The sequence below is a fragment of the Aythya ferina genome (assembly GCF_964211825.1).
Source record: "Aythya ferina genome assembly, chromosome: 2".
Classification (NCBI taxonomy): Eukaryota; Metazoa; Chordata; class Aves; order Anseriformes; family Anatidae; genus Aythya; species Aythya ferina.
In genome coordinates, this window is record NC_140297.1 from 11576523 (window position 1) to 11604488 (window position 27966).

The window sequence follows — 27966 nt, forward strand, 5'->3', positions numbered from 1 at the left end:
CAGAAGCAGCAAACACATGTAGAACAGCAGAGTCAGCTGTGACCTGCCAGCAGACGTGGTGGCTGAGCCCCTGCAGATCATTCCTTTTGGATCCCTTCCATTTTTTAAAATTCAATGTGGGGATGTACGTGTGGGCAGCTGGCTGGACCAGGTATTGACTGGATTAAGCGGCCAGAGCCAAAACTGATTCCCACCCAAAACCAGGTTTCATCATACCTGAAAAGTTTGCAAATGCTGCAAACTGCTGCTATGGGAGCCGATTTGGGGGAAAGTGGTTGTTGCACTGCCATCCCCACTAACTGCTGTGTCCCTGGTGGGAGACATGGTGGGTACTGTCAAACTTTGGTCAAAAAAATAAAAAAAAATCCCAGCCTCTTGGAGATGTCTCAGATCCCTCTGCCCTCAAATTGGGTTGTGCCAGCTCTGGAGGGAAACCATCCCCATGGCTGTGTGCTCTGCCCACAGGTACATCTCTCCTGCCGGGGCTCCCTCCTGCAGCGTTGTTCAGAGGATGTTATGTGCATGGGATTAGCTGTCTGGGAACCAGTCCATATTCTTCTGGTGTCTCTGCAGGCAACTTTTTTAAATGCTTCTGAGCAGTGATGAGCAGCGTATTTTATTATTAAACAACAGAGGGATGGGGAAGGAAGCATGAAATTTGGACAACAAAAGGAGAAAGTGATCACTTCTGCCTAACAAATGTGTCTAGCTGTGCAACAGAAGAAATGTACAGCAAAGCCACTTTGCCTCAGTCTGATCACACTGAGATCTGGAGGTATGGCAGAGCCAGACCTCTGCCAGGGGAGCAGTGAAGAGTGACTCAAGAGGCTATAGCTGTTTCGTCTGGAAGAAAGTTTTACTTTAAGTAAATTGGTTCTCTTTTCCTAAGCTTTCCCGCAGGTAAAATGAAGATAATGATGCTTCCTTGTTCTGCAAATTCATTTAAAGGTACTGCTCAAAAGCTATTTATGAAAGCCAGATGTTACTCTTTCAATAAAGATCTACCACAGGAGTCCACCTGCAGGAAATCCCCTAGGAAAAAATGATTTGTTAGTGTTTCTTTCCCCATCTTGTTTTTTTTTTTTTTTTTTTTTTTTTTTTTTTTTTTTAAGAATATTTTCTCTAGCTGGGTCTCTCTCACATTTTTGACCTCTCTCTATTTTTTTCTTATTTTTTCAGCTCCTGCTCTGAACCTCTCCTGTACAAAGACTGGTCTCCCTGACCACTCTGTTTCAACTAGTTCTCCATATGCTTTGCATACGTGCAAGGGGCCATGCAACTGCTAGCGAATTTTATTGACCACATGACAAGATGAGCATCCCATTGGGTACGTAATTTTGATTTCACTACATATATATATATTACTTTATCTAGGGAGTGGCAAGGCATCCCCCAGCATGGTGACAGAGAGAGGGAGAGAGCCAGTTCAGGGATAAAAATATCAGCAGCCCTGCAAACAGCTGCTGAGCATTTGAGGAATTTAAAGCAGAGGCCAACAAGTTGAATGCAGAGGATCTTAAACATTTCTGTGAGTTTTGAGGGAGTTACTTATCTAATTTTTATTTGTCTGGATGTACAAAGACCAAAGTACTCTAGGTCTGGTTGTTCTTGTAGCATCTCAGAGCTGGCCTTCAAGTACCAGGAACTGAAACTAAAGTTTTTTTAAAGCGTTAAGAAGTGTGTGTGACTACACAGATCACCTCACTTTCCAAATGCTCACACTAACTCAGCCCATGTATCAAACTTCGCTCCCCGCACTGCGTGCCCTGCCCAGGGTGCAGCCAAGCAGGCAGCATTAGCTGATAGGATTCAGGCTGCTGAGGCCAGCGTACACTCACCCTGGGATGCACTTCCACAGCACCGATAAGGGGTTTTAGCTGCTCAACTGCTATTAAATTCAATGAATAGGGTGTGACTAAAACCCTCTGCTGTGCTGCCTGTCTCAGGCTGCTCTCATTACTGGGATAGCTGGCGCATATGCCCCAAAAAGAGCCGTAGCACATACAGAAAATACTAATAACCCAGACTTCTGAATACTTTCAGATTGGCAACAATTAAATAAATCCAGATCCACATTTGCAACACACCTAGATCCTTTTTAATGTCATTAAATAGTGCAGGGAGATACAAATATTGAGGAAAGAAAAAGATGTCTCGTGTTTTGCACTGAAGCTGCAGACAGACTCCAGCACATGAGCTGCTTGCTGGCAGTAAGAAATGCAGTCTGCTTGCTGGCACAGTCTGCTATGGATCATTTTAAAGCAGCCTCAGAAATATATTTATTTATGTAACAAAGTCACAAACTACAGCCTACTGCTGTTCTGCTGTTCAGTATGATCAAAGCGTCAGTGACTACGAGCATTTCTGATCTTTGCTGTGCTGCTCCTCCAACTGCTTAATCTCAGCTAATTGCAGGGGAGAAGGCGTCTGAGGATGCCACTTCAACCAGAACAAAATGTCAATTCAAACCGGAATTGGAAAGGACAAATTTAAAAATCATTTAGAGTGGATTTATGATGTGTGCTGTGCTCAGATGTGGAAATTACTCCTGAGAGTTTCTAAGATAAAAAGGTGCTGGATTATTAATTATTGGATTATAAATTTACACAGGTGGCTTGTATTCAAAATAGCATCTTGAAATCCACTGATTTCAAGGCTCGACCCTTATTTTCACATTTTCTCCAGGACCAGTTCTGGCTTAAATGGTAATGAAAAAAGCCACTCCATATTTATTATTTAGTTGAAGAGTGAAGAGGAAATGGACGGTGATTAAACAGAATCACACGAGTAAGGCTCTGTCTGAAATTTTGCTTGACTGCCTCCGAGGTTCATTTTCTATTTCCCTGCTTCAGTGGAGGCCGTTTTCTCCTCATGAAGGAAGAAATAAAGCAGCATATCTTGCATTTTTTTTTTCTCAGTGCTGGACCTTCCATTCATCAGCATAGTTTATAAAGCTTCCTTAAAGTGGTTTGAAACAAAGGGGTGGAAAGAGAGGTGTTAACATCTGACTACCTTTGTACTTTGATGGTTATTAGAGATGCACATTCCTCAAGCAGATGCTGGATAAATGTACAACATTGCAGTTTCTGGAAGTGTTGTAGTGAGCATCGCAGCATTCTGAGAGCCTTGGACATGTCTGCTTTGCTGGTAAGTGGCTGGCCAGATAAATCTCTGCCATGTTGTGCTTTGGCAACCAGCAGAGAGCAAGGCTAAGGTGCAGTGGCCCAGCTTTTGGAAGCAAGAAACTTTAGGGATATTTTGAAAGGAGGCTGAGTTTAGGAAAAAAGAACAGGGCTTCTCACAAAGGGCTAAGTTGAATTGTGGCTACTGATGGTGGGATTCATCGCACCCAGAGCCAGGTAGGTAGAGGCAAAGGTCTCATCTGAGGGTCTGTGGAGCTCCCTCTGTGGCAAGTGAAGCGATGTGTCCTTCACCTGGGAATGTGCACCTGGCTTACACTAGTCAAATGTACATGGAGGTGAATCCCTCAAAGTCCAGACGTTTTTTAAATGCAGGCCAGGAGGCCTGTTACATATCCAGGAAGCTCTTCTGCTCACTGCTAGAGCCGTGCAGTGCCTACAATGTCGTGCCAGAGTTCAGTTCACATCTGGGGTTTGGACCATGTCATTAAGCCAGATATACACATCTAAGTACCGAACACGTACTTTATCCAAGAACACCTGTGATCTATAGAACTGGAATTAAAAGTTGAATTTGAACTTCTTTACCCTTTCCCTCCACTGTGCATCTTTCCTTGCTGAAATCCTGGCTTTGGACAGCAGTCAGGTAGCCCATGGTCTGATGGAAGTTGCTAACTTTACGATGGTATTCTTTCTTCTCATCATTAATCCTCAAATAACATTTATGAATCTTTCTACTTCTTCCATAATTTCTCATCTATCAGTAGTTTCAAGTGATGTACAGATAACGTACAGATAAGAAAGCGAAGGGAATCCGCCCATTCATTCTGCATCAATATGTGGCACTGCAAATGCCACATGGAGGCAAATGCCTCCACATATGATCAATGAAGGGCAAAATTTCACCTCTTCAGGTGACACAGAACTTTTATAAAGACTTTTTATTATATTTGCAGAACAATATGAAATGCATTGCATGCTCATCCTAGGGGGAGGTGTTGGCTACCTTTATGAAACTAACTGCTAGCATAGGAAACTGTGCTCTAACACAAGAAACCCATTTTGATATTGGACTAACTTCTAAGTGAGCCCTGGTCTCTCATCAAGCTTTAACCCTTTGGGACAAAAAAATAACAAAACAAAAAAACAAACCAAACCAAACCAAAAAACAAACAAACAAACAGCAAAAACAAAACAAACAACAAACAAACAACAACAACAACAACAAAAAAAACAACCAACAAACCACAGAAATACATCAAAGTGTGTACCTTGCAAACAAGTTCTCCATAAAGTCTTTGAGGAACCCCTGGGATCAAAATATGAGTAACTAATGAAAATTCTCTTTAAAACAATTTGTTGACAACAAAATCATGCCCAGTTTTCTCTGAGAGCTATAAATAACTGTTACAGGCAAGGAGGAATGAACAGTCCTGGGTCAGGGAGATCCTTCACGCCACCCACAAATCCAGGCTGGAGACTCCAGCCTGCTCTGGAGGAGAAATGCATTAGTATGTTAAAGACAAAAGCACAGGATCCGTCAGTGGAATTAAGATTCTGTGCATGTGGCAATCAAGGAAAGTAAAACTCAAACACTTCAGGATTATTATTTTTAATTACTAATTGCTCCTCTCATCTAAAATTAGATGTGCAGTGCCATTGCTTTGGAAGTATAGAGGCCCCTGAAGAGAAAAGTTTGGAGACCTGGCAAAAGGTTGTGTCAGCACTGTGAAACTCCATGATGGAGAAAACTTCTGCCTTTCATTAGCCTCATCTCCAGCCACAGAGGGAAACCAGTTGGACTCCAGCAATGATCAGATGTTCTCTGGTAGCATGGACTGCTGGTGCCTAGGTTATCAGCTGAGCAAAGCCAGGGCAGCAGTGGGAGATGCATGGGGACAGCAAGAGACTTGGTGGTGTGCCATCAGCTGGAGACCACCAGCAGGGACCAATGCGTCACCTATGTAATCAGCTATGCATCTTCTGCCTGTTTTCAAAGAAAATGGAAAAAGCTTTTCTCTTAAAGCTGGGCTTTATCTTTTAAATGTGCTTTCTGTGAAAAATTGTCAACATTCCTGGAATTGCCCATTTGGTGACAATTTTCTTCCCTGCCATGTTTTAATCAAAAAGTTTACACAAACAGAGGCAATGTACTATTCATCATAACCCTCTTTTCTTTATCAAAGAAACATGTTGTTATTCATGTGAGTTTGGGGTTTTTGTTGTTGTTTGGAAATTGGAATCTTCAAGAGTGATTTGGAAAAAAAAAAGTTAAGAAAGAAGCCAGCAAAATATGAAAATAGAAAATGAAGCCCAGGAGATGGAAGGAACAGAAATCTGTCAATAATATTTCTGCTTTAAGATCAGCTTCAGCCCCTGTGAGGCTGGTATGAGCCTAGAGAGGCTGTGGTTCCTGCTGCATCACTAGACGTACTCAGCTCAGCTTCAGCTTCTGGATCTGCAGATGAAAATCACTGAGTCCTATGGTCTCTGGGTGGACAAATTTAGGCTAGATCATAAGAAGATGGTCCCCATTGGTCTTAAAAATCTATAAATTGTAATTGCTAAATTATCCTGAATAATGAATATTCTGAATATAACAGTCTTTAAAATATATAGTGCTTTCCTCTTTAATACCTAATCTCTGCATTAATTACCCTTCCTCAAAGTTGTGACAGCTGGATACCTTTTATTGCCATTTTACGGGTATGGAAATAGAAATAGCCAGAGTAAAGTGAGTTCAAGGCTAGCTAGAGAAGTAGCAGCAGTGTCATAGTTAAGATTAAGCTGTGTTTGTCACGCTTACATAGCTGTCTCCAAATTTCTTTCTTCAGAAGACTCCAAGAAACTCCCCAATAGTCCAAGGAGTTTGAAAAGCCCCACAGAGATCTCAGCTGGACCTGGAGGTGCCTGACAACCTTTATAAAACTCAGCTCATGAGCTTTACCTGTGGCTCCTTCTCAGTGGAAGAGTAAATTGGACCAAATTAGAATCTGAATGGGTGCAGTTTTTACCACAGGGATTTTTTTTTCCAGTTATGGTTTGATCTTTTCTACCCAAAATACATGCCACATTTAGATGTGTATCTCAGTCTCTGATCTCCAGTGGGCTGTTGGATGTTGGGGGTGAAACTGGAGCAGCAGTGTCCTGGAACATGTGGTCTGTTGGGCCATTCTGCAGAAGATCTCAGAGAACCTTGGAAATCATGGACAAATTCTGGGATAAGCAGCTTGTCTGGGTGAAAAGTTCTACTGCTATTCTGAAAGCCTCTCAGCCATGACCTTTTGCTGAATAAGTTAGCCTTTCTATCATATCTGAACACTGTGTCCGAATGCAATGTTTTACCCAGCAGCAAAACCCAACAACAAAGAAAAATCAATAAATATGGTGCAATTCTCTTTGGTGATTCAAGCATTCTGTTAAAATTAGGATCTGATTATAGCTGTGGAAACCTGTTTTCCTGAGTCCTAACAAACACATTTTGCTTTACATGAAAGCTTTTCAATGCTGTGCCCAATGCTGGCTTTGAGCTCTCCATAGTTTCCAGACTCTTCTTTCTCTTTTCCAAGATAGACACACACTACACAGACATATCCGTCTACAAAATCTTATTTTCTACTTTAAAACTCCCCCTGAAACAACAGAACCCAAATAAGCCAAAGCAGCCAAGCATATTACAAGGAGAGTGAATTGGGATATTTTTAATGCATTGTCAAAGTCAAAGAATTTTCTCATAATGTATTGGTTTTGACAAAGTTTTATAACAGAAACTGAAAAGAGGAGACCTGCTAGACTGTCATTTTACTGGAGATTTGATGTAGGACTTGGGAGATACAGCTTCAAGTTTCTCTTTGAGCCTAAGTGCTCTTGGATGAGAAACCCACCCTGAACTAGGCATGGAAGAAAGTGAAGTTTTTTTTTTTTTTTTTTTTTTTTTTTTTCCTACCTCTAGCTAGTATGCTGATAGCAAGGAGACATGAAAAATATGGGATGAGATCCCATTTTCACACAGTTACTTTATTTCAAAAATTTGCCCAGAAGGTTTTGATTCATCTCCAGCCAGTCAGTACTTTAAGACCTGAAAGTTGCCCATGTAGTTGTTATTCTCCTGTCAGCTTTAGCAAAATACCACTAAGATGCCTAACTACCCGGCCTGACAGAGATTAATAATAAAATATAAAGCAACAGCAAACTTTGAAAAGATGAGTAATTGGTACCAAAATCTTCTTCCTGTGTAGCAAAACCTCCTTCAAAGGCCCATTCTGGGCATGATAACACCAACACCAGACCCACCTGTGCTTTTGCAGCCTCACCTCACCCTGACCTCAGCCTTTCTAAACCAGGGGATTACTTGTTTCTCTGCTAGGTTTAGGGATTAGAGATGAATTTAGGCATTGGCAAACCAACCAGTACGGCAGGCTGTTTAGGACAACAGACATCCTATGGATTACCAAAACCGATGGGATTTTCAGCAGTCAGATGCTGGGGGAGGAAGAGCTTCTTGCAGCACTGCAGGTGAGTCAGAGCACTGCCTGCAGGCCTCGTGTAGGGTGTTGGAAGAGGAAGAAAAGCTCTGCTCATCCCAAAGCTCTGTAGAGCCCTCCCCACTCCTTGCAGGCCTTATGTTGCTGTCTGTTACCCACCAGCCACTGAATCTGACCGTTACCAACCCCCTCAGGCTTCCCATCCTCACCATGGCCCTCCTGTCCAAGGTCCCACTGCTCCCTCTCCACCACACTTCCTTCTCCTCAAATCCCTTTTCCCACCTCTTCCAGAAGAAGTTTCCCCATGCACAGACTTATGCTGGATGTTGGGGAGAAATCCTTGAGCTGGCTACAAGCAGCACCACCTCCACACCATGAATGTCATGCATGTGCAGGAGAGCACTATCCAGAAGTGATGGGGCTGTGGCCATGGTTTCCATACAGAGTTAATTTCAGCAAAAGCAGCCACACTGAAACAGCATTTCATCACTGTGGGAGGACTGTGTTAGAGAAAAGGGCAATTGTATTGGAAGCTGATGAGTTGCTACTGGATCTGAGCAGGGACATAAGTTCCTTGGCAAGCCAGCTTCTAGCTACCTGTAGAAAGTCTTTGTGTTTCCTCTGTATTTACTTTGGCAAATTGAGGCTATGATGGTGGTACATGCAGAAAGGGGCCATTGCTTCAATAGGACTTGAGGCTGGCAAAGATGCTATGCTCATCCCCCAAACCCAAACAGTTTGGACCATCCCAGTCTAGCCCTAATGAAACAAAAGGAAAATTTCACCTCAACTTCTTTAATAAACAGATCGCAAGTCCCTGAAACAATTCAACAGCCTCATGCTGTGTCTGCCATTCCTGCAGTATCCTGTAAATGACAAAGCAATCTGGGCTGACTACAAAAATTCATCCAGTGCTGGGATTATTTCTCTTGAGGCAGTGTTCAGTGTTACAGCCTACAGTGCTGTGTGTATTTTTTTTTTCATTCATGTTACTTCTGGGCATGGTTCTCTATGATAATTTTTTTTTCCTGAGGTCCCCCAAGGTATTATTCTGCTCAGTCACATGAAAAATAGGAAAATAATGCACCTTCATCCCAGTGCCACAGACGGGTCATTCATCAGCGTAAAATCGACTTTACAACCTAGGAGGAAGCTGCTTCACGCACTGAATAACTACGAATTTCCACAGTGGATTCCCAAGCTGCAGCAGGCCAGCAGTCACAATGGAACAAAATGATACCTGGGAGAACTTGTACAATGGAAATAAATAGTGTCCAGGCCCCAGTGATGACAGATAGCTACCCCTGATTTTCCTAACAAGGGCATGTATCAATCTGTTAGAACCTGTGATAGCTACAGATATTTGATTTCTTTTCAGGTCACTGAGTTATTTAGATGGTTCTTCTTGCAATGCCTTTTCTTCCTCAGTGTCTACTCACAAGAACAGATTTTTTTCCATTTAAACAAAGCATGGGATTGGCAGAAGGAAGGCGGAGATTTCTCCCCTTGCACTTCTGTAGTGGGTTTACGTGGCAAGGTTTTGGTAGCAGGGGGCCATAGGGGTGGTTTCTGTGAGAAAGATCTAGAAGCTGTCCCATGTTTGGGAAGGGCCCCATTGTCTTCCAGAGCTGAGCCAATAAGTGATGTTGTTTTGCGCCTCTGTGAGAGCATATTTAAGACAGGGAAAAAACGCTGCGCCACACAGCAGCTGGGAGAGTGAAGGGAGTGAGGAACGGCACCAAGGTCAGTGTAGAAGGAGGGGGAGAGGTGCTCCAGGTGCCAGAGCAGAAGTCCCCTGCGGCCTGTGGTGAGGACCATGGTGAAGCAGGATGTCCCCCTGCAGAGAGGTCTGGGGCTGAGAGTCTCCTGACAGCTGCAGATCATTTGTGTTCCTCTCTTGCAGATGGACAGGTTCCTTAGCTTCTATTTGAACCTGGCCCTCTTCAGATACTTTGCCCAGGACAGGACTTTCAGATAATCTGGTTTGGGTATCTTATGCTGCTGCAATCTGGGTCAGCCCCATCTGAACACAGGGCTGATTCTCTGGTGTGAGCAGAGCACCCCTTCAAGGCAACACCATCTCTGGGGGTTAACAGAGGCCATCTCGTCTGAGCATGGGACGTAAAATGCAGCAGCCAGAGCCGCAAGCAGGGAAAGCACAGGTTTGTACAGGGAAAGCATGCTCGAATTAGAGACGGCAAACTTGTCTTACAGGGTACTCCTCAGCTCTCCAGCTTCTGGGAAAACTCCAGTGCACATCTTCTCCCCACCACATCACCTACTAAGGCAATGATCCAGCTCACGTGGTCGCAAGTGGATCCTGTTTAGATGAGAGCGCTGCTGAATGTGTGTGCATGAGAGCTTCAGCACAGCTGTAGGTTAATAGACAAGCAGGAGGAAGACCCCATGTGGAGCAGATGCAATGGTGTGTTTCAGACCTAAAGGGAGTGTGGGATAAAACGGGAGCTGGGCTATCAAGGAGTCAATGGTACAAGGCAATACAGCATGTTAGCAAGAGATAGAAAAGCAGCCCAGGGGACAAGAATGGAGACAAGCCCTGGGGCAGATTCTGTTCATCTCTTTCACAGTCCATGTAGTGAAAAAAAAAGAGAGTGTATCTTTAGGAGAAAGATGGACAAAGAGGTAAAATCCTGCCAGGGAAGGACTAGTGGAGAAGTGGAGGATTTATTAGCTCAATTTTTAAGCAATTCATTTTGCTTTTCAAGAGGTTCTTAAATAATAATAAAAAAGAAGCCAGCGAGTCAAGAAGCCCTAAATTAGCTAGAAAGGTACTTCAGCAAATCAAGGGCTTGATTGTTCTATGGCTTGCCCTAGATTCAGGAAAAGGTGTAAAATATGCAACAGTTACTGTAGGGCTAGCTGTCCCCACGGCTGCAGCTCCAGCTCAGGAGATGGAGTATGTGTGCTGTAATGGGAAATGCCAGTCTCCATGAAACCTCCAGGAAATCAATGTTAACTTTGTGCTGGGATACTGCTGGCAGAAGGCAGAAATACAGGCATACCTTGCTCAGATGTACACAGAAGAAAAGAGTACTGGAGAAGGAGATGAGCTGGCCTCCAGCACCAAACTAAAGCAGGGCAGATGTGTGTGAAGGAGCAATTAGAGAGAGTGGTGAGGGCATTGGGAACTTGCTGTTTCATGATATAGTTGGGCTACAACCTTGTGGGTGGAAAATGAGGAAGGGAAGAGAGTCTTTGGATGGAGAGTGGCTGAGAAGAAGGAGCCAGGACAAATCCATATAAACTCTCACAACAGCCTGAAAACCCTCTGGTATTTCCCAGCCTCTCATTCCTGCGACACCACTGAACCTGGCTGGTCTCTCCTCCTGTTCACTTCTTTGACCCTCATCCCCTACTTTCTTGGATTTTACCAGCCTCTTCCAAAGCTTCAAATTTCCTTGAATCCCCTCAGAAACTCTTCCAGCTGTGTGACCTAGAGACAGCAAAAAGAGTTAGAAAACTTCACTCCATGCTCACAGCAGCCCTGTACCAGCTGGCTCTTTGCCTCTTTGTTAGAGCTGGCTTGGGATACATCAACAAACAAGTCGGATCCCCTCAGACCAATGAAGGGCATCATTGCAAATCAATGCACAATTTGCTCTCTTTGGCCCTAATCTCTTACTTTTCTGAGTGAAGCTAGCATGGGTGTGGACTCCCTGACCTCTCCTGCTCTGCATTGCAGCCATTCCCAGGAACCATGGTAAGGTCAGATTTTTACACATGCCATTGACTTGGTACCCAGCACTATCCAGCAAGAAATAAACTGGGTTTCAAGTGCATGCTAGCTTATCTCCTCCCTTACCAGAACAAAGCTCATAAGAAGAAAATGTGAGGCCTCCCTGAGGGTGCTGGGAAGACACGGTGGATAATAGGAAATTTTTGGAAGGAGATTTGAGAAGTGGATTTTACTCACTCCCTATATTGATAAAGGCTTATCATACTCCTTTGCAAAAACAGAAACCACATGGCGAGACACTGTTTTTAAATGTTAATGCATCTTTAGAGAATAATCAGTAACGTTTGATGGCTTGTGCTAGCTCTAGGAGAAGCCTCTTTGTTGTTTAAGAAATGAAACAGCATTCATCTGGAGTTCCTTGTCATTACTGGATGAAAGAAAGGTTATTTCTGTAGTTAAAAAAGAGAGGGAGAGAGGGAGAGAGAGAGAAGATCTGAACGATAAACATTATAAAATACTTATCTTTCCAGATGTCTCTGGGATAATGTGAGCTAAAAGGAAATGCTTATCTCACTGAAGGACAGCTTTTGGCAACATTGCTTTTTATACAAAGCTAAATTCTCTTAAGAGCATGGGACAAAGGTAGAGGGAGCTGCTTATAGCAGTGAAATGCAAACCAGATGTGGTGCCCCTTCAAGTCCTGTTATTGAATCACTCCATAACCTTTGGTAAGCCACACAGCCCTTTGTGCCTCAGCTTTTGCATCAGGACAACAATTGGTATAAAAACCATCATGAAAAGTATTTTTGTGGCCCTGTGAATGCCAGGTGTTGTATGAAAATGTATCTCTAATGTAGCTTTCTGTATGTTGTTATCTAAAGAAGCATTCCCTCATTAGTTGGCAGATTTATGTGTTTGTTGAAGCAGTCCATGAGCCAAGCAGGGCCTGAAGCACCTGCTTCCTTGTGCATGCGAGAGCTGCATCCAGTCCCAGATAGTCCACAATTGTTCTCAAGAATGAACCACATTTTAAAAATAATAACTAATTTTGGTGTTTCCAATTCTGGTGTTGAGAATAGAGAGCCCCAGGAAGCCTGTCTCCTGGAAAACTTGAGGGCATTTAACCAAAAATACATCTTTTCTGATGTCTTTTAATATGCACAGAAAGTGTGAGGCCAAAATTGTTTCTCATTTTTGATATTCATAGGTACTTGTTTTTAGTTTTATTTATAAGGTGATGCCTGTGTATCCTCATTTTCCTACCTCACCACAAATTTGTCTATTTGCTGCTTGCCTTCTAAAAATTTCCTTGCTTTTCTTTATTTTATATGCCCTACTGACAGAATGTAGAAATCATGTCTGGAAAGGAAGAGTATTTTCTTTCTGAATAGGTGCATTCTCTTTTCTCGCCCCAGCAAGCTGCTGTTTCACACATGACAAAAAGATTCCAGTCTGGGGAGAATAATACTTAATCGTTAATAAATAACTCATACAAATAAGAACCGGGAATGAAACCACCATCTGATGAATTTGCCTGTGAGGAAGTTAGGCCATTGTGTGATCTTGGATGATTAATTTTACATTCCTGTGTCTACGCTTTCCCCTCCATCCGTTCTTCTGTCTTGCCTGCTTCACATTCAAGGTAGTCAGGGCAAGGACTGTTTCTCATTATATGTACATTTAGCAATGAGTACTATGAGCATTATGCCACTGTAAAATGCAAGTATTGGAAACAGTGCCTAGCGGCAGCAGTAAGCGTGCACCTTGTGCAGCATGCACTAGATCATGGAATGACAGACACGTGTGACAGCAAGACACAGATCTCTTGAGTCCACCATCCCTTGGTGGGACCAGGCCCTGAGGCCAGACAGAGGCAAAGGTGGTGCCGTGGGTTTGCAGCAGGGACATGCCTCCTCGCTGGTGGGGCAATGACAGGGATGTGCACGTCTGTGGGGGGCTGACATCATGAGATCACTGGGACGTGTGGAAAAGATGGGTTGTCCCTTCGTGGCCAACAAGCTCTGCAGGTCTCTTGGTGGCATCCACACTAACTCAAGGTCTGATTTGTTTACCTCAGTTGTGGGATCACTTCTAGAGGACAACTCCCTGTAATGTCATGTGCCTGTTTAAATATCATAGGTATGGATCCAGGGACTCCAAGGCTGGCCCGCTGGTCTCCATCTAGTTCCTCTGCCATGCAATGACCGTGTAGTTGGTCTGACCCAGGCATGATGGTCTGTGAAGGATTCTTCCCAGAAGGGTCTTGACAATGTTTGCGACAAGAGCAGGTGGCATTTGGAGTGAACCCAACCTTCGACCAGCAGTGCAGGTGCCTTATCTCATATAATGATCTACCTCAGGCTCCAACCACTGCAGGTTGGACAGCTCAGGTCTGGCATAAACTCAGCCCCTCAGACCATCCATACTGCCTAAGCCTTGATAAAAATGCATGCAGCCCTGGCTGGATACCTGATCCTCTAGTCCAGTCCATGGCCAAGAATCTGTTTGATTGTGAGGACCCTTCCCAAAGCATTTTTTTTAACACTGGGGTTGCATTTTCCAGCATAAAGTGAAGGCTTTGGGGTATTGCCCAGCAGAGCCACGGAGCCTCAGGTAAGCAGAGCAGTTCCAGTTCTGCCCAGCTCTGATTTTCCCCCTACACCTTCCTTCCCAACACGCAGGATGGAGCACCAGTCCCACAGCCACACACATGCCACACAGCCCTGCTGTCGACTTAAACACATTTTCTGCAAGCAAACAAAGAAAGAAGGTTTGGTCTTAAAACAAACAAACAAACAAACAAACAAAAAACACACAAAGGGGAAAAATGAGAGAGAATTTTTTTCTTACAGTCGGTTGTGATTTCATAGGGGGAGTTGAGGCGTGCATCCCCGCAGGGCGAAGTGCTCACGTACAGATGGAACAGGATGTTCTCCTGCAGCCTGTAGCCTCCCTCTTTTAATCGCACAAAGATTGATCGCTCCCAGTCTTCTCGCCGTTTGCTATGATCACAAAAGAGGTTCCAGGTCATTTGTTACACGCCAAATCAGAAACATTTCTGCTCTCTCTCTGTGCTTTTCTCCCTCTGTTTGTTTGTTTTTATTAGCACCTGGCATCATATATTTTGCCTGGTGACAAGAAGAGAAAAGCAATAAGCTTCTCCAAGTGAATAAATGTTTGAAGGGGGTCAAAACTGTCAACATGCTTTTGGCTTGCTTACCTGGGATATATTCTAATGACAAAGCACGTGGATTTTTGAAGGGTAGCTCTCTTCCTCACAAGCACGGATACATAAACACACTGATTTTAAAGAGGTTCTGGCACATAAAGAAAGGTGAAGTTTTCTTAGGCAAATCAGATCTGCTTATCAGTGTGTCGAGCCACATGTTTAAATCCTGTTAACATGACCATAACTGAGATGTGTGTTTCTATGCTCTGTTGGAAAAGGTCTCTAACAAAGCACCTAGAGTTTCTGACCCCTGCCAAGCCTCCCACTCTCCTGGCACTGCTTTTCCTCCCCGTTCAACCAGAGCCACCCATGAGCACCCCATCTAAGCCAGCAGCATCTCCTTGGTCCCGTGGTGTTTCTGGAAATCAGAAGATGTCCTGAAAAGTGCAGAGAGGACTTCTGCAGGCTTTTCTCAGCTGAGATGAAAAAGATACTTATTAAGATGAAGCTTTTATCTGCGAAGTGGTTCAGCAGCTAGATGGGGACACAGCGCTCGTATTCCATTAGCAACAGCTGCCCGGGAGGCCAAACCCTCCCCGTCCTGCAGTTTGCATCAATAGCTCACATTAGGGCTATGCTGTGGTGTGGTTTCTCAGATGATTTACATTTGTGAAGACATGGGTGATTTCTCTGACAGACAGCTGCCTGTGATATGTACATTTGGGCAACGATTATCACTTTGAAGGTGAAAATGTGATCAGTGAAATTCTAATGAAAGACTTCTTTCCCTTGGATGCCCTGGTCCTTCCCTCAAAAACTCGAGGGTCTTTTTGTAGGAATGTCTCTGAGCGGAACTGCGTTTGCAGGTGATGGTTTCCCTAAGAGGCTCCTAATAAAGCCAGAGTCCTACCCATTTAATTCACCCTAGGACAGACCATTAACCGATGCAATTTCTGCTGGTCTCTCTGCCTCCCGTTAGAGCAAACAGGGGTGCTTTTTACCCAGCCTCAGAGCAAGTCCTTGGATTTCATCCAAGCTGCCTCTGCCTGTTTTCTCCCAGAGCAGCCTCTGTGCTATTGAAGCTGTTTGGCTGTCACTCTTCCGTGCTTTGGGTGTTTTGTCATTTTTTGATGCTGGGATGCGTTTGCTGTCAGGAAGAATTTACAGGCACATTACCTTGCCTGCCAGGGGCAGGGAGCCGCGCCGGCTCCTTCCTTCTTCTGTGGGCTGCGGTGGAATTTCCCAACCACACTAATTATATTATCGCCCTGATGCAAGCCTCTGAAATAATAAAATACCCGTAAGTCCTCCTGCTTGGATTTTACAGTGAGTGCAGTTGGTTTTAAATAATTCACTGCAAAATCAGATGGGAGAATACAAAGCTGTGCAGTCCTGGTGCCTGCTATTAGTATGTTAAACCGTATTAGTGTGGGGGGCAGCTTGTACGACTTGGAAACAGTTGCTATGTAGGGTTGGAGCAGTCATGTTTTGGGCTGGGTTACAGGAGTTCGCAGCAATCAGCACCCATCCTGTGGCTGTTTTTCACTGATTAACCTTGCTCTCTCCCTCATACCTCGAAGGGTCTGTGGCCAGTGTGGTTGATGGGTTGGGCGATGGACAGCTGCTCTAAACACAGGCAGCTGGAGGGCAAGGCAGCTTGGCTCTTCCTCCAGGAGGATGAAGTACTCCGTACTACATATGCTCTTGACCTGCCGCTGGGGTGGTTTTTCTGGGGGTTGAACGGTTGATTCATCCCTGCCCAGTGGCTGCATGGGCTTATTAACAAAACTCTGAGGATATTGTTATAAATGAGTTCTGCATTTATTAACTACAGTGGCTTTGCAGGGAGTCTTGTCTGTCGGAGGCTTGGGGACCCCACAAGGCTTCGGACCCCAGGGGATGTGGGGACCTGGTAAAAGTGGGCTGTGTGGAGCATGAGAGGCACTTCTGTAATGCCACTTCTCACCCTTGTGAGGGGGGAAATGAATCTGAGGTGGTGGGACCTTCCCAAGCCACGCTGTATAGCCATGCACACCTGCTTGAAGCAATGAAGAGAGAAGCCCATAGTGAGCCCACATTGTCATTCATTCAGTGGGTGGCATTAGTGTGTCACTTCCACATGCTGACAGTGACTAAAAGAGCAGAATTTGTCCCTAAATCTTTGCCTGTTATGAATTACTGCAGCAGAGTCAGAATTTGAGGCTCATTCAAGAGAAATACTTCAGAAAGTGCTAATTTTAATCTTGTGCTTAAGTTCATTATTTAATAATCATGCATATGTTTTGAGATGACTTCAAAAAGATTTCAGCATGTACTAACGGTTTAATATATGTGAAGTGTTTTGCTGACGCAAGGCCTTACTCTCTAAAAGAGGAGCAGAGGAGCTATTTTTAGCACATAAATGTAGGTATGGGGAGTTTCTAGTGCTATGTGGATTGCTTGGCATAGAGCACAGCATCATAGAGAAGTTAAGAGCAGGCTTATAAAGGCTGTATCCATTGAGAGGCTAGTAGGACAAAAATAAGAAATAGTAGATGTACAACAAATAGCTGGCATTTCCTGGAAAAAAAAAATAAAAATTGACTGTACTGGATGAAGACTGATCCTTACTTTTTACATATAAAATCAATAGTGGTTTTCATATAAATCTCTCAAAGAACTACTGGTAAAATCAACCCTCTGGTACCAGTAAGGCTACTATAGTAGTAAGACTGTTACAGTGCTGATTTGTTTGAAGAATAGCCCATTAGTTTTAGTTTTCTTTAATAAAGAAAATTTGGAATTTGTTTCTTCCCTATTGGCCTGTTGATGTAAATAATCCCACTGAAGTCAACGTGAATTTTACTGCCATCCTTGCAAGATAATCAGACTAAGATATTCGTGTACTTTTTGATGGTGAATTTTAGAAAAAGCTTCTCCAACGGTCTTTCTCATCCTTCTTTTGTATATCAGAAAACTTGTGTCTTACTTTTCATCTTTTTTGTGAAAGTCTTGAGAACTTGAGGATTATGGTTGTCATAAAAATGAAATCTGGGAGGGGTAGGGGTTTTAATCAGACTGGTTGGAAACTGTCAGGTTTTAGTTGTGCTTTTAGCTTTTATTTGACTCAAGCTCTTGACAATGAATTGTTGAAAGAAAGTTTCCTTTTGAAGTATTTGTCACTCTTGCTTCTTAGAGAGGATAAAGTTCCCATTCTGGAACTCTCTTCCATAAGAAAATTAAGGAAAGCTGCACCTTTAACATTTAGCAATATGAAGAGAAGGAAAAAATGTAATTTACATATTGCTGCAACTTTGTCTTGTAGATGGGATTATTCTACATTTTAAATATCTGAAGCAGCCCCCCCGTACTATCTTTACAGCAATGGAAAAAAATTACCCCAGTACATGGCAATTCACCTCGCCTACAATAGATACTTTAAATAGGTCTGCTGAATCACACTCCAGAGAGGCCCATCTCTCTTCACTGATGATAAGAGGAGCCTTGGGGTATCTAGTTCACAGTTGACTAACTTGTAGACATCTCAAGCAAGGTGTCAAGAACTAAAATCAGCTCAGTGAATCCATCTCCCCTGGACATTCTTTCTCTATCCTGGCCCTCAATCTCTCTAGCCTCCCTGTTGCTGCTCTTTGAAGCTTCCACGCTACATTCAGAGAAGCAAAAGTTTTGTTTTCTCTGAAGCTAGTGGAACTATTTGTAAATGATGGAGAAGTGGTTCCTTTACAGGGAGAACATCACTTTGAAAAATAAGTCTTTTACTAGAGAGTCCTGAAGTTTGAAATCCATCTGTGGAGATCAATTTGAGCAGGCAGGCTTAGTGGGAAGATGTGCGACAAAATAGGGAATACTGTCCCACAGAACAACCTTGTCTCTTCCATAGGCAGGGATGGAAAATCTAAGCTGAGACACGTACTCTGCTTTTAGTATGGTTTTGGTTAGGGAACCATCTCTTTGATCTCAGTTTGTATACCACTTTGTACAACAGATTCTAGGAGAGGACTTGAATTTGGGTTAGGTTAATGTAAATGCATAACAACACAGAAATCCTGTCTGTGTTTCCCCCAAGCTTGAGGAGCTAGTATACAGGGAGTCCCAGTGGAGCTGAGTTAACATATCTGTCCTAAAAAAGCTGTCTTCCTATGTCCTAAAAACCTCATCTTTAGCTATGCAGTAGCACAACGTGGCTTCCCTACCAGTGGGAGTTCTCTCCTTTTATAGAGAAAAAGGGGTAAATGTGACTTTAATATTCAGTAAATGCATTTTTCATTTAATTTTAAACACCCCCACTCTCTTTCAAGACAAAGCTCCTGATGATGGCCTAAAACTGAATGCAGCAATAGATACTGTAATGTAATTGGAAAATATATTACAGCATGCAGTTTTGCTTCCACATGGATTTTAAGAAAGCAAAACCTGATTTGACAGTATCTTCAGCCCTGTCTTTCAAAGGTGCTTAGACCTGACAATTTTTGGTTGAGATTTTTATTATATGTGCTGGTCAGGGAAGCAGTTGTGTCTGCTCTTGGCTGAACAGGGAGTGATTTGAAGTTATTGTGAACAAAGCTTGTGCTGCGCTGAGGATTCTCTTAACAAAAGACTGTTAACATTGATCCAAATAAAATAATAATATGACTGAACATGTTAGGGAAGTGAATCAATACAATAGTTTAAGATACAGTGGTAACACTTGTTTCCCAAGAGACTGTAGCACAAAGGAAGTACTAGGGTTGCTACACTGCTGAAAACATAATAATTTAATGTAAACTTGAAAGCAATTCAGATTGAAATAGGGAGAATATTGTTTTTTATTAAACCCTTCAAGGCTCTTGTCCTCCTTTGTCAGCCAAGCTCATCTACTCAATATACTCTCTTGTCTTCAACCCCAGCCTGAAGTGAAAATAACTACTACTTCTATTAGCATTGCTTTGGAGCCAAAAATATCATAGGCACTCACAAGAACACACAGTCTTTGTGCCTGTGACCTGATGCAAAATCTGAAGACAAAGGCAGTTTTTTTCACCACAGTTAATGGCCTTCAGTTAAAATTCCATGAAAATGCCAAGAAGAATGGAGGGCAGAAGAATGGTCTCTAGCTCAGGGCTTTTGATTTCTTTTCTTCCTTCCTTCCTTAGTTCCTTCCATACAAATAAATGCCACCTCAGCTTCACTTCTGCTTGGGTTTCATAGGATCATAGGATTTAAAGGATTCAGACTGGAAGGAGTCTCAGCTCTCTAGCTAGGTAGCACAGGGCTACCTAGAGTCCAGTTGTGTCCTGAAAACCTCCAAGATGGGACTGCAGAACCCTGCTGGGTGGCATGTTCTACTGTGTGCCTATTCCCATGTGGACAGTTTGTCCTTATATATCCAGACTGAGATTCTCTTGTTCCAGTGCTTGCCTGTTTGCCATCATCCCATTGTGCTCCCCAGTAAAGACCCCATTTCCCCCTTTTTGCTGACCTCCTATAAGTTCTTCTGGGTCAGCCATCTTGTTCCCACATTGACCAGGCCCAGCTCCCTCAGCCTCTCCATACAGGCCAAGGACCTGCTTGCATGCAGGTGGCCGCCAGCTTACTCCCCCCATCTCTGTTCAGCAGAGTTGCCCCAAACTGTGCTGTTGCAGGTCATTCTTTCCTTCTCAGTGCAGAACATCTTGTTTATCCGTATTGAATTTCATGTTGAAGTTCCTGCTGGCCCATTTCCACAGCCATTCTGAATGGCAGCCCAGCCCCTCAAGGTTGTCAACTGGTCTCCCCACAGCCTGGTGTCATCTGCAAAGCTTTTGAGGAAGCACTCCATAACCTTTTCCAGATCACTGATGGAAATGCTTAGCAAGGTACCAGGACAGACCCTGGTGGTACCCTGCTGGTTACCAGCTTCCAGGCAGTGTATGACCCATTAATCATTTAAATGGTAACAAGGTGGGTTTGGCTGAAGACAGGAACAATAATTTCTCTATAGTAACTCTACATGCTATAACATTTTAGAACATCATAAAGAAGGAATGAGTGATAGCATCTTGCACTTTGGCACCAAGTTTACTGTAATGTTAACACTCACTGGTTCTCTAGTGAGTCAATGAAGGCATTAATGATCAGTAAATCACTTCCTTGAAGTATTTCAGCAGCAGCAAGGAAGACAGAAAAATGTCTGTAGAGAGAGCAGAATGACCCCCTTCCAGTCTATGGTTAGTGAGTGATGTTAATAAGCCTGCACGTAAAGATTTGTACAAAATCATCAGGCTTCATAAAACCAAACTTTATGAGTCATGTCTAATAGCTACTGAAAGAAAATCAGCTGAAGTAAAGGAGCTCATGACCCATCACTCTAGACTACCTAACACTCATTTTGTACAGTACAGTATGTGGGTCCTTCATCAGCCAAAGACTCAGAAACAACAACATCAAGAAACAAATAGTTCCAATGTCTGGAGGATGGATCTGTTCCATTGAAGGCCATATAACATTCACTAAGCATCAACAAAATTCATTTACCTTAAGTGTAGCTCCAGCTGTGAGTAAAGGAAGTGAATAAATGCCCTTCTTGCAACAATTTCTGCATGGCAGTCGTTGACCGCAAGCCCTTGGTCATTAATGTATTCCCCATTTATACATTTGGTACCCGATGACAGCACAATAACCTGAGCTTGCCTGATGTCCAAACCTGCAGAAAGAAAAACAAAAGTGGTTGAAACTGCCTGGGGGTGAGTATGATATCATAATTTTTAAAGTTCGCAAAGCCCACACTGATGTGGCAGCTGAGATGGCCCTAACAGGATGCTTGTAGAGTTGCTGATATGGTCTTTGGAATATACGTGAATCTCACGTCAGTGTTATTAGAATAATAAGGGTTCTATTTCAGTCTTCCTGCTAATTCAGAAATAAAACCTTGCCACAATGTTTACTTGTTAAATCAATAACTACATCATAGCAGTGCATATGCTGTAGAGAGGTAATAAATATCTCCTGCAGTGCTGATAAACGGCCAGGTTTTTATGAGCTGTTGAAGACATTTTCTGGTGGAAACACACACTCCCTGTAATGCTGGTTTTCATTGCTGTTGCACTAGAAGTGCTAAATAAAATGCAAGTAACACTTCTAGAGCTGCTCTTTAAAATGTCAGAGAACAAACAGATCTGATTTTCAGTAGAGTCTCCTTTTTGTTTCTCCAAGAGCAGTTACATCAGTGCCTCTTCTACTGTGGCCCCCAGGGGTGGAGCGTTCCTCTCTGACACCAGCTTTATTTGTCTACTGGCTTTCCAGGTAACAGTGATAGCAATTGAAGAACATGCCTTTCTTGGTTCAGATAGACACTTTCTAGGATTAAATCCTCATTTCTCTGGAGTTAGTGGCAAAGTGCTCACAGACTTCAACAGGAACTGGGTTTCACCAGAAACGTAGCTCATTCAGCCCTGCAGACAATTTGGAAGAATTGCTAAGAATGAACTGAGCCCAAACTGAAATTACCTACTGAACAGCACATTTCAGAATGCATCTCTCTGAAGAAGAAAGAACAGAGGAGCAGCTCTTGGGGAAAAAAAAAAAAAAAAAAAGTTTTTTTTTTTTTTTCTGGCAGATGGGTGCTTCCTCTAGGCACAACAAAGCAGTCTAAGAGCATAGGACTGTGTTTGACAACTGTACATAAGTGTGTATATTTCAGTATTTATTTTCCAGTAATATGTATTGAAGTCAATGTGTGTAGGCAAGCACATTTACAGACAAGCAAGCCAGGCTGCTGGAGTTTGGGTGTGCCCATGCAGAGTCACTTGAGATGCCCTTGGTGTCCTGCTTAACCTTTGGCTGCTGCTCCAGGGAGGAGGGGGTATCCAGGTGGTTCTGTGCCCTCCCCAGTTGTATCACATAGAAATACAAGAGGTGACTCAGTGGAAACAGATGCCTGCCTTTAGGCAAACAAATGAAGCCCTCATAGTTTTCACCACAGAGTGAGTAGAAAAAAATCTCACCACGGGCTAAATGCTTCTGACTTCAACACATTTTACTGGAGAATGAATACTGAATCCATACACGCTCTTGCTTTGTTCTTATTTCTGTGATCTTATTTTAGCTGTAAAAAAGCTTTAGGAATAATTTTATAGAGTCAGCAATCTTTACTTTTCTAATGATGAAGTCTATTGAGTGGCAGAAAAAAAAGATGCAGAGACTTTTCTGCATAGGAAGCACCATGCTTGGGGCCATGTTCTCTCATAAGACCTATAGGTTTGATCTGAGAAAACAGCTGAACAGAGAAGAAATGAGTATTTTAAACTTAAAGGCCTGGTGTTGCTGATAATGTCCCAGTTTGTAAACGGAACTAATGATACATCTCAATCTCAACAAAGCACCGGTACTAGCGGTTACCATGCTTAATATCTATAATAGGAGATGACTCCAAAATTATCTCATGTCTATACCAATATGAGAGCTACATCGTAGTCCAAAAGGTTCAGTAGTATCATGGCATGGCAGCATTGTGACATTTGTGGGTGAGGTATAAGTGGTGTGAAAAAGTTCAGTTAGTCACAACTGATGCCTTGGTCATGACACTCTCAGACAGAAGTTGTTTTAGGTCTTAGTGACAAACTGCACATCATGGTATACCTGTGTCTGCAGTTTCATTTCTTGTTATTAGAAGAGCTCAGAGTCTCAAAAACCCAGAGAATCTTGCTTTTATTACCTGATAAAAAGGTACAAATGGCTCTGTCCATACAAAGAAAGGTATTTATGCTCTTGTATATAAGAATTGCTTTGGTGGTTTAAGGGCACTGTCTTCATGAGAAAAATAATGGGTTTAGATCAGATTGATGTCAGTCTAGTTAGCTGTGTCCTTTGCATGGGTTAATACCAAGCATTTCACTAGGCATTGCCTGCAACAAAGGTGTCTGAGTCCCGCTCTGCATCTCAAAGAGTGGCTTATACTTTCCTGAACAGTACATAGTGGTTTCCTTGGTTGGAGGGTGCTATTTTATTTACTCAGAAATGTCCATGGAATCTTATTTTCCCCCATACAGTAGAAGGAAACCAGCAAGAGGCAGTTCCCTGATTCTGAAACCCACGACCCCTCCCTCTGCCATCCTGCACCTGAGGAGACCAAATCGATACTCCTCAGGGCAGTGACACCAGCTGCTTCTTTCTCTTTTTATCCTGACTTTCTGCTTCTTTCACCCTCTGAAGTATGCCCATAATGTGCCTCCCCTTCTCCCCCTTCACCTCGCAGTCAGTGCATCAGTCTCTGCACCACCTGGGGGGTACTTTACTCACCTACCCCCCGCCTCTCCCATCAGTCCAGTGCTCTGTGTGATAACTTTCATTATTTCAAACATTTGTTTTTCCATAAATGATCTCTTCTAGCATGAGTGCAAGGTGATTAGCATGTTCAGTGTCTTCTGTGAGGTCTAGATTTGTTCACAAATGAAACAGTCTTACGGAGGCACCCAGCACTTGTTGATGCAGCTGTGGTACGAATGTCTCTGATGTTATTTGCTATAACAATGTCCACATGCACCGTGATAACAAAGTCTACTTGGGATGTTTGTTTTAGGGTGACATTAGCTCCATATGTTGGCTTTCAGTGACACAGGGCCCAGCAGGTAGTTGTGTGTGGGCACAGCCTGGGGTGTCTGCCAGTCCTGGCAAGGTGCACGTGTTTGCTCAGCATCACTTTGATGGTGCCTGGGGCTGTAGGCAACAGTTCCCAAGAATTTGCAGAACTGGTCTGAGCAGTAAACATTAAAAGTCTCCATGTATTTTCCATTTACAACGACAGAGAATATTATCCATGTTCCTCCATGCTCAGAAATACCCAAGAGTGATATCTCACTACTGAGGCACTCCAGAACACAGGGGTAAATGACTTATGCACTCTCTCTGAAATATTTACACCTCACTGGGGAGCCAAATGGGGAAAGTGATCTGTGACCAATATACTACCATTCAACACTGCATGTGAGGGTACCCTTCATGATGAGAAATATGTCCAACAGCCTGATGTGTTCGTGGGCATATATGCTAACAGATTGTCCTCTTGCATGCCTTATCTCAAGTGTGTACATAGAGCTGGAGGTTTATCCCTTGTCAAATGCTTTATAATACTTCCAGTGAACATAGGGGGAACTTGTCTGTGAGAATAAGGTATATGATGCCCAGTTAGTGCAGCCAAATTTTTAACACAAACTGAACACATTGACATTTTAGGCAGCATTTCCAAATCTTGAGCCTACATACTTTCTGCAGTGATTCAGAATTAATAGGCACTTCTGTACATTTCTCTATGTTACATAAAAATGTCATTACTAACTTGTTAATATTTATTTCCTATTTTATTTTGTTTTCAGAATACTTCAGATTTGTTAGGGGATTTCTGTTTACAAGAGTCAAGCTGCCTCCTAAACACTGATTAATTTAACCTCAAACACGTGGCAGATCTAGACAGATCACAACTTCAAGTTATGCCTAAGAAAGCGTTGGATGTGGCAAAATCTAAAAAAATTAGCACTGTCACCTAATCCTGTCACCATCAGCCCTGTGCCTCACTCCCTGCTCCAGGGAGTACATCAGGATATGATCCTAGAGGAGGATTATTCTTGCCAAGATCCACGTTCTTACTGAGGGAAGCCAACCTCAGATTAAAGACCCAGGGTTCTCACCGTGTTCAAGTCATTTGACAAACAAGAAGAAATGGGCTACATTATTGCGACCTTAACTCCTGACCCATTGATTGTCAGAGTTCTTGAAGCATTTCTTTCCTTCGCTGCCTTGCGAGAAGTAATGTTTGAGAAGACATTAGGTTAAAAGTAACTAGTGAACGATTTATAACAGGCACCTGCATTAGGTTTCTATTATTTGCCTAAAGCCTCCTAATAGTTTTCAATTTGAAAAGGAAATGGAGCAGAGGAAGGGAACTGGGGAGCTGTGTCAGTGTGCAGGCTGGGGACCAGCTAACACCATGTTCACAGTGACAGCTGGGAGAGCAGGAAAGGAATTTTCATTCCCCCTTTTATTCCCCTAAACGATGCCAATTAATTAGTTGTGTTATAGAACAAAAATACAGTCATAAATGCCTCACCCACTCGGCTGACAGGTCCAGTCTCATGGTGTGGGGAGGTGACAAGTCCTTATGTGCTCTGCTAGAGGTCTGAGCCCCTTTGAGCCCCCCTGAAGGCCAGGAAGGCTGGGTCCCCTCTCACGATTAGGGGGGACCTCAACCCTGCTAATACTAAATTTTTTGATGTCAGTGATACTCCAGACTTCCAGATCATAGCTGAGCAGTTAAAAAACAAATTGGTTTCATTACAGGCCATTTTCAGTTTGCTGACACCAGCGGTGGGATTCATTTCATCTATTCCAGATAACTAGAGTTTAGATGTCTGTGGCTGGGCTAATTGCTGCGGACTCTCTTTACAGTCAATGGAGAGAAACTTTCCTGGGAGGTGATTCATCTGGCCTATTTTAGATATTTGCATTTGGATAGTCTGAATTACACCTCAGTACTGACACTTTCTCATCATGAGCTCTGAAGACCTGTAGGCAGCCAGCAGCAGTACAGTTTTCTGTACTGTAGACAGCTGCTTGCGGTAAGATTTCTCTTATTACATGCATTCATGCATGAATCAAAACTTCCCAAATCATGAGAGGGCAAGCAAAACAAAACAAATTCGGTGCCTTTTAAAATTTTGTTTTCTGATGTTTGAACTTTCTGAGGTAAATCTTTATTCCCCCTTCCCTCCCCCCATAATAGCTAAGGATATTTTTTTCTGTTAATGTTAATATATTCATAGATTGTCATATTGTCTGAGCTGGACTACTATGCAAATAAAGCAAACAATGCTGTCTTTTCTACTTGATCTCCTATAACATCAGTCTTGAAGCCACAGAGCTTCCAACGTAAATGGTTCAGAAAGATGCTGACAGAAGAGACAGTAAACAAGAAAAAATATGTAAGTTTGTTCAGCAAATAAGTTGGATATGGAGAACTGGCTAACATCTTCTAGACTACAGTGATGAGCTCAGCCGTGGCCATAAATGCAAACTGTCTACACCGATCTGTTTTGTGACACAGCTCTACCAATAAAAACAGAGAGGCAGAGTTTTGGCTGGCCTAATTGGTGTTTCAGCTGACTTTAATAGAGTTACTCTCACTTCTAGCATGCTACAATCATTAAGGTCTTCCATAAAAAAGAAGTTGTAGCGCTGCATATTTATGTGTTGGAAAAGGAAAATCAAAATCACCGGGTAATTGCAAGAGGTGTTGACTGTTAACGTGCAATCAGAAGACGGTATTCAGTGGCATGAAATCTGACTCACACCTGCTGTATGTTGGAGAACTTCCGTGGAGCTCAGTGGGCTTAATTCACATTGAACAGGATGGAGCTTGCAACTGCTAATGCCAGCGTATGACTGGGATCACACTTTGATTTCTCAGCAGCTGGCGTAACACGGAGAGAAACACCAGTCACTATGCATGTATCTACTTCGCTGCATGTTTTAGACCCTGCTAGGGATAATGAAATCTGTCTTCTTTTCAACTTGACACCGTGAAGACATCTCACTGCTTGAAATATATTCATTTTAAATTAGGAAAAATAATCAGAAAAATCAGGTGTGATTAATTAAAAAAACTCCACCTCTTTTATTGTGTTGGAAACAACTGACACGAAATACTGTTCAGTGAAAAGGAAATCCAGAAATAATGATAGTGTAACATCAGCCCTCGTGAATAATTCATGGGGTACAATTTCATGTTTTTTTAAATGGTGCTGCTTCTCTCTTTGATAAGCAATAATTTTATGTTCTATCTTTACCTTTTTTAACAAATCAGTCAAAAGGATTGTCTATTGTTACCTGAAAAAAAGTGTATTTGGAATAATGTTTGAGGCAGCTTAATAGAGCTCTGATCACAGAGGAGGTTTTTTTTTTTTTTTTTTTTTTTTTTTTTTTTTTTTTTAAATACTCTCTACTCGTAGCTGAGTAAGTTCAGGTTTCCATTTCAAGTGTGTTTAGGGAAGGAAAAATTTTTGATGCTACATAGCACTGACAAGTCCCGTATTATTTTCTGTTATCTCCTTCCCTGGCAGCTCCACTACATCCTTCAAAGGGCTTTAATTTTGTAATAGGAGATAGTCAAGACTATGAAAATGCACTGGCGCTGGAAAAGCTGCCCCTGGGGATGTGCTGTGGGTGTATGACCACCCCAAGGCAGGCCCTTGAGCTCTGCAGGGGCAGGCACGGTAAACATCATGCATTTAACTATTGGCTGCATTTATCTGCCAGCCCCATTCAAAGTCCAAACAAAAGACAAACACACAGCCAGCTAATATTACCAGTACAGCACGTGCTAGCAGCAGGGTTAAAGATATTTAGGGGTGTAAATGGAATATAGATTTTGAAATGCTGGAGTTGTACAGGGATTTCTTTTACTGTCATCAATACTTCGGGATATGTACAAGTAAATGCAAAATTCCTTTCTGACACAGGCAGTTTTGA

General features: G+C 42.8%; 1 protein-coding gene across 3 annotated transcripts in view; it reads right to left on the reverse strand.

Annotated features, from left to right (window-relative positions):
- Nucleotides 1-27966, reverse strand: part of ADARB2 (adenosine deaminase RNA specific B2 (inactive)) — a 310817-nt gene that overhangs the window by 23492 nt on the left and 259359 nt on the right. For all 3 annotated transcript variants that reach the window (XM_084507932.1, XM_084507931.1, XM_084507933.1), the window contains 2 exons: nt 20983-21151; nt 14172-14323 (listed from right to left, as the gene is read on the reverse strand). In XM_084507932.1, coding sequence (XP_084364058.1) covers nt 14172-14323; nt 20983-21151 — 321 coding nt within the window. The remainder of the gene's footprint in view (nt 1-14171; nt 14324-20982; nt 21152-27966) is intronic.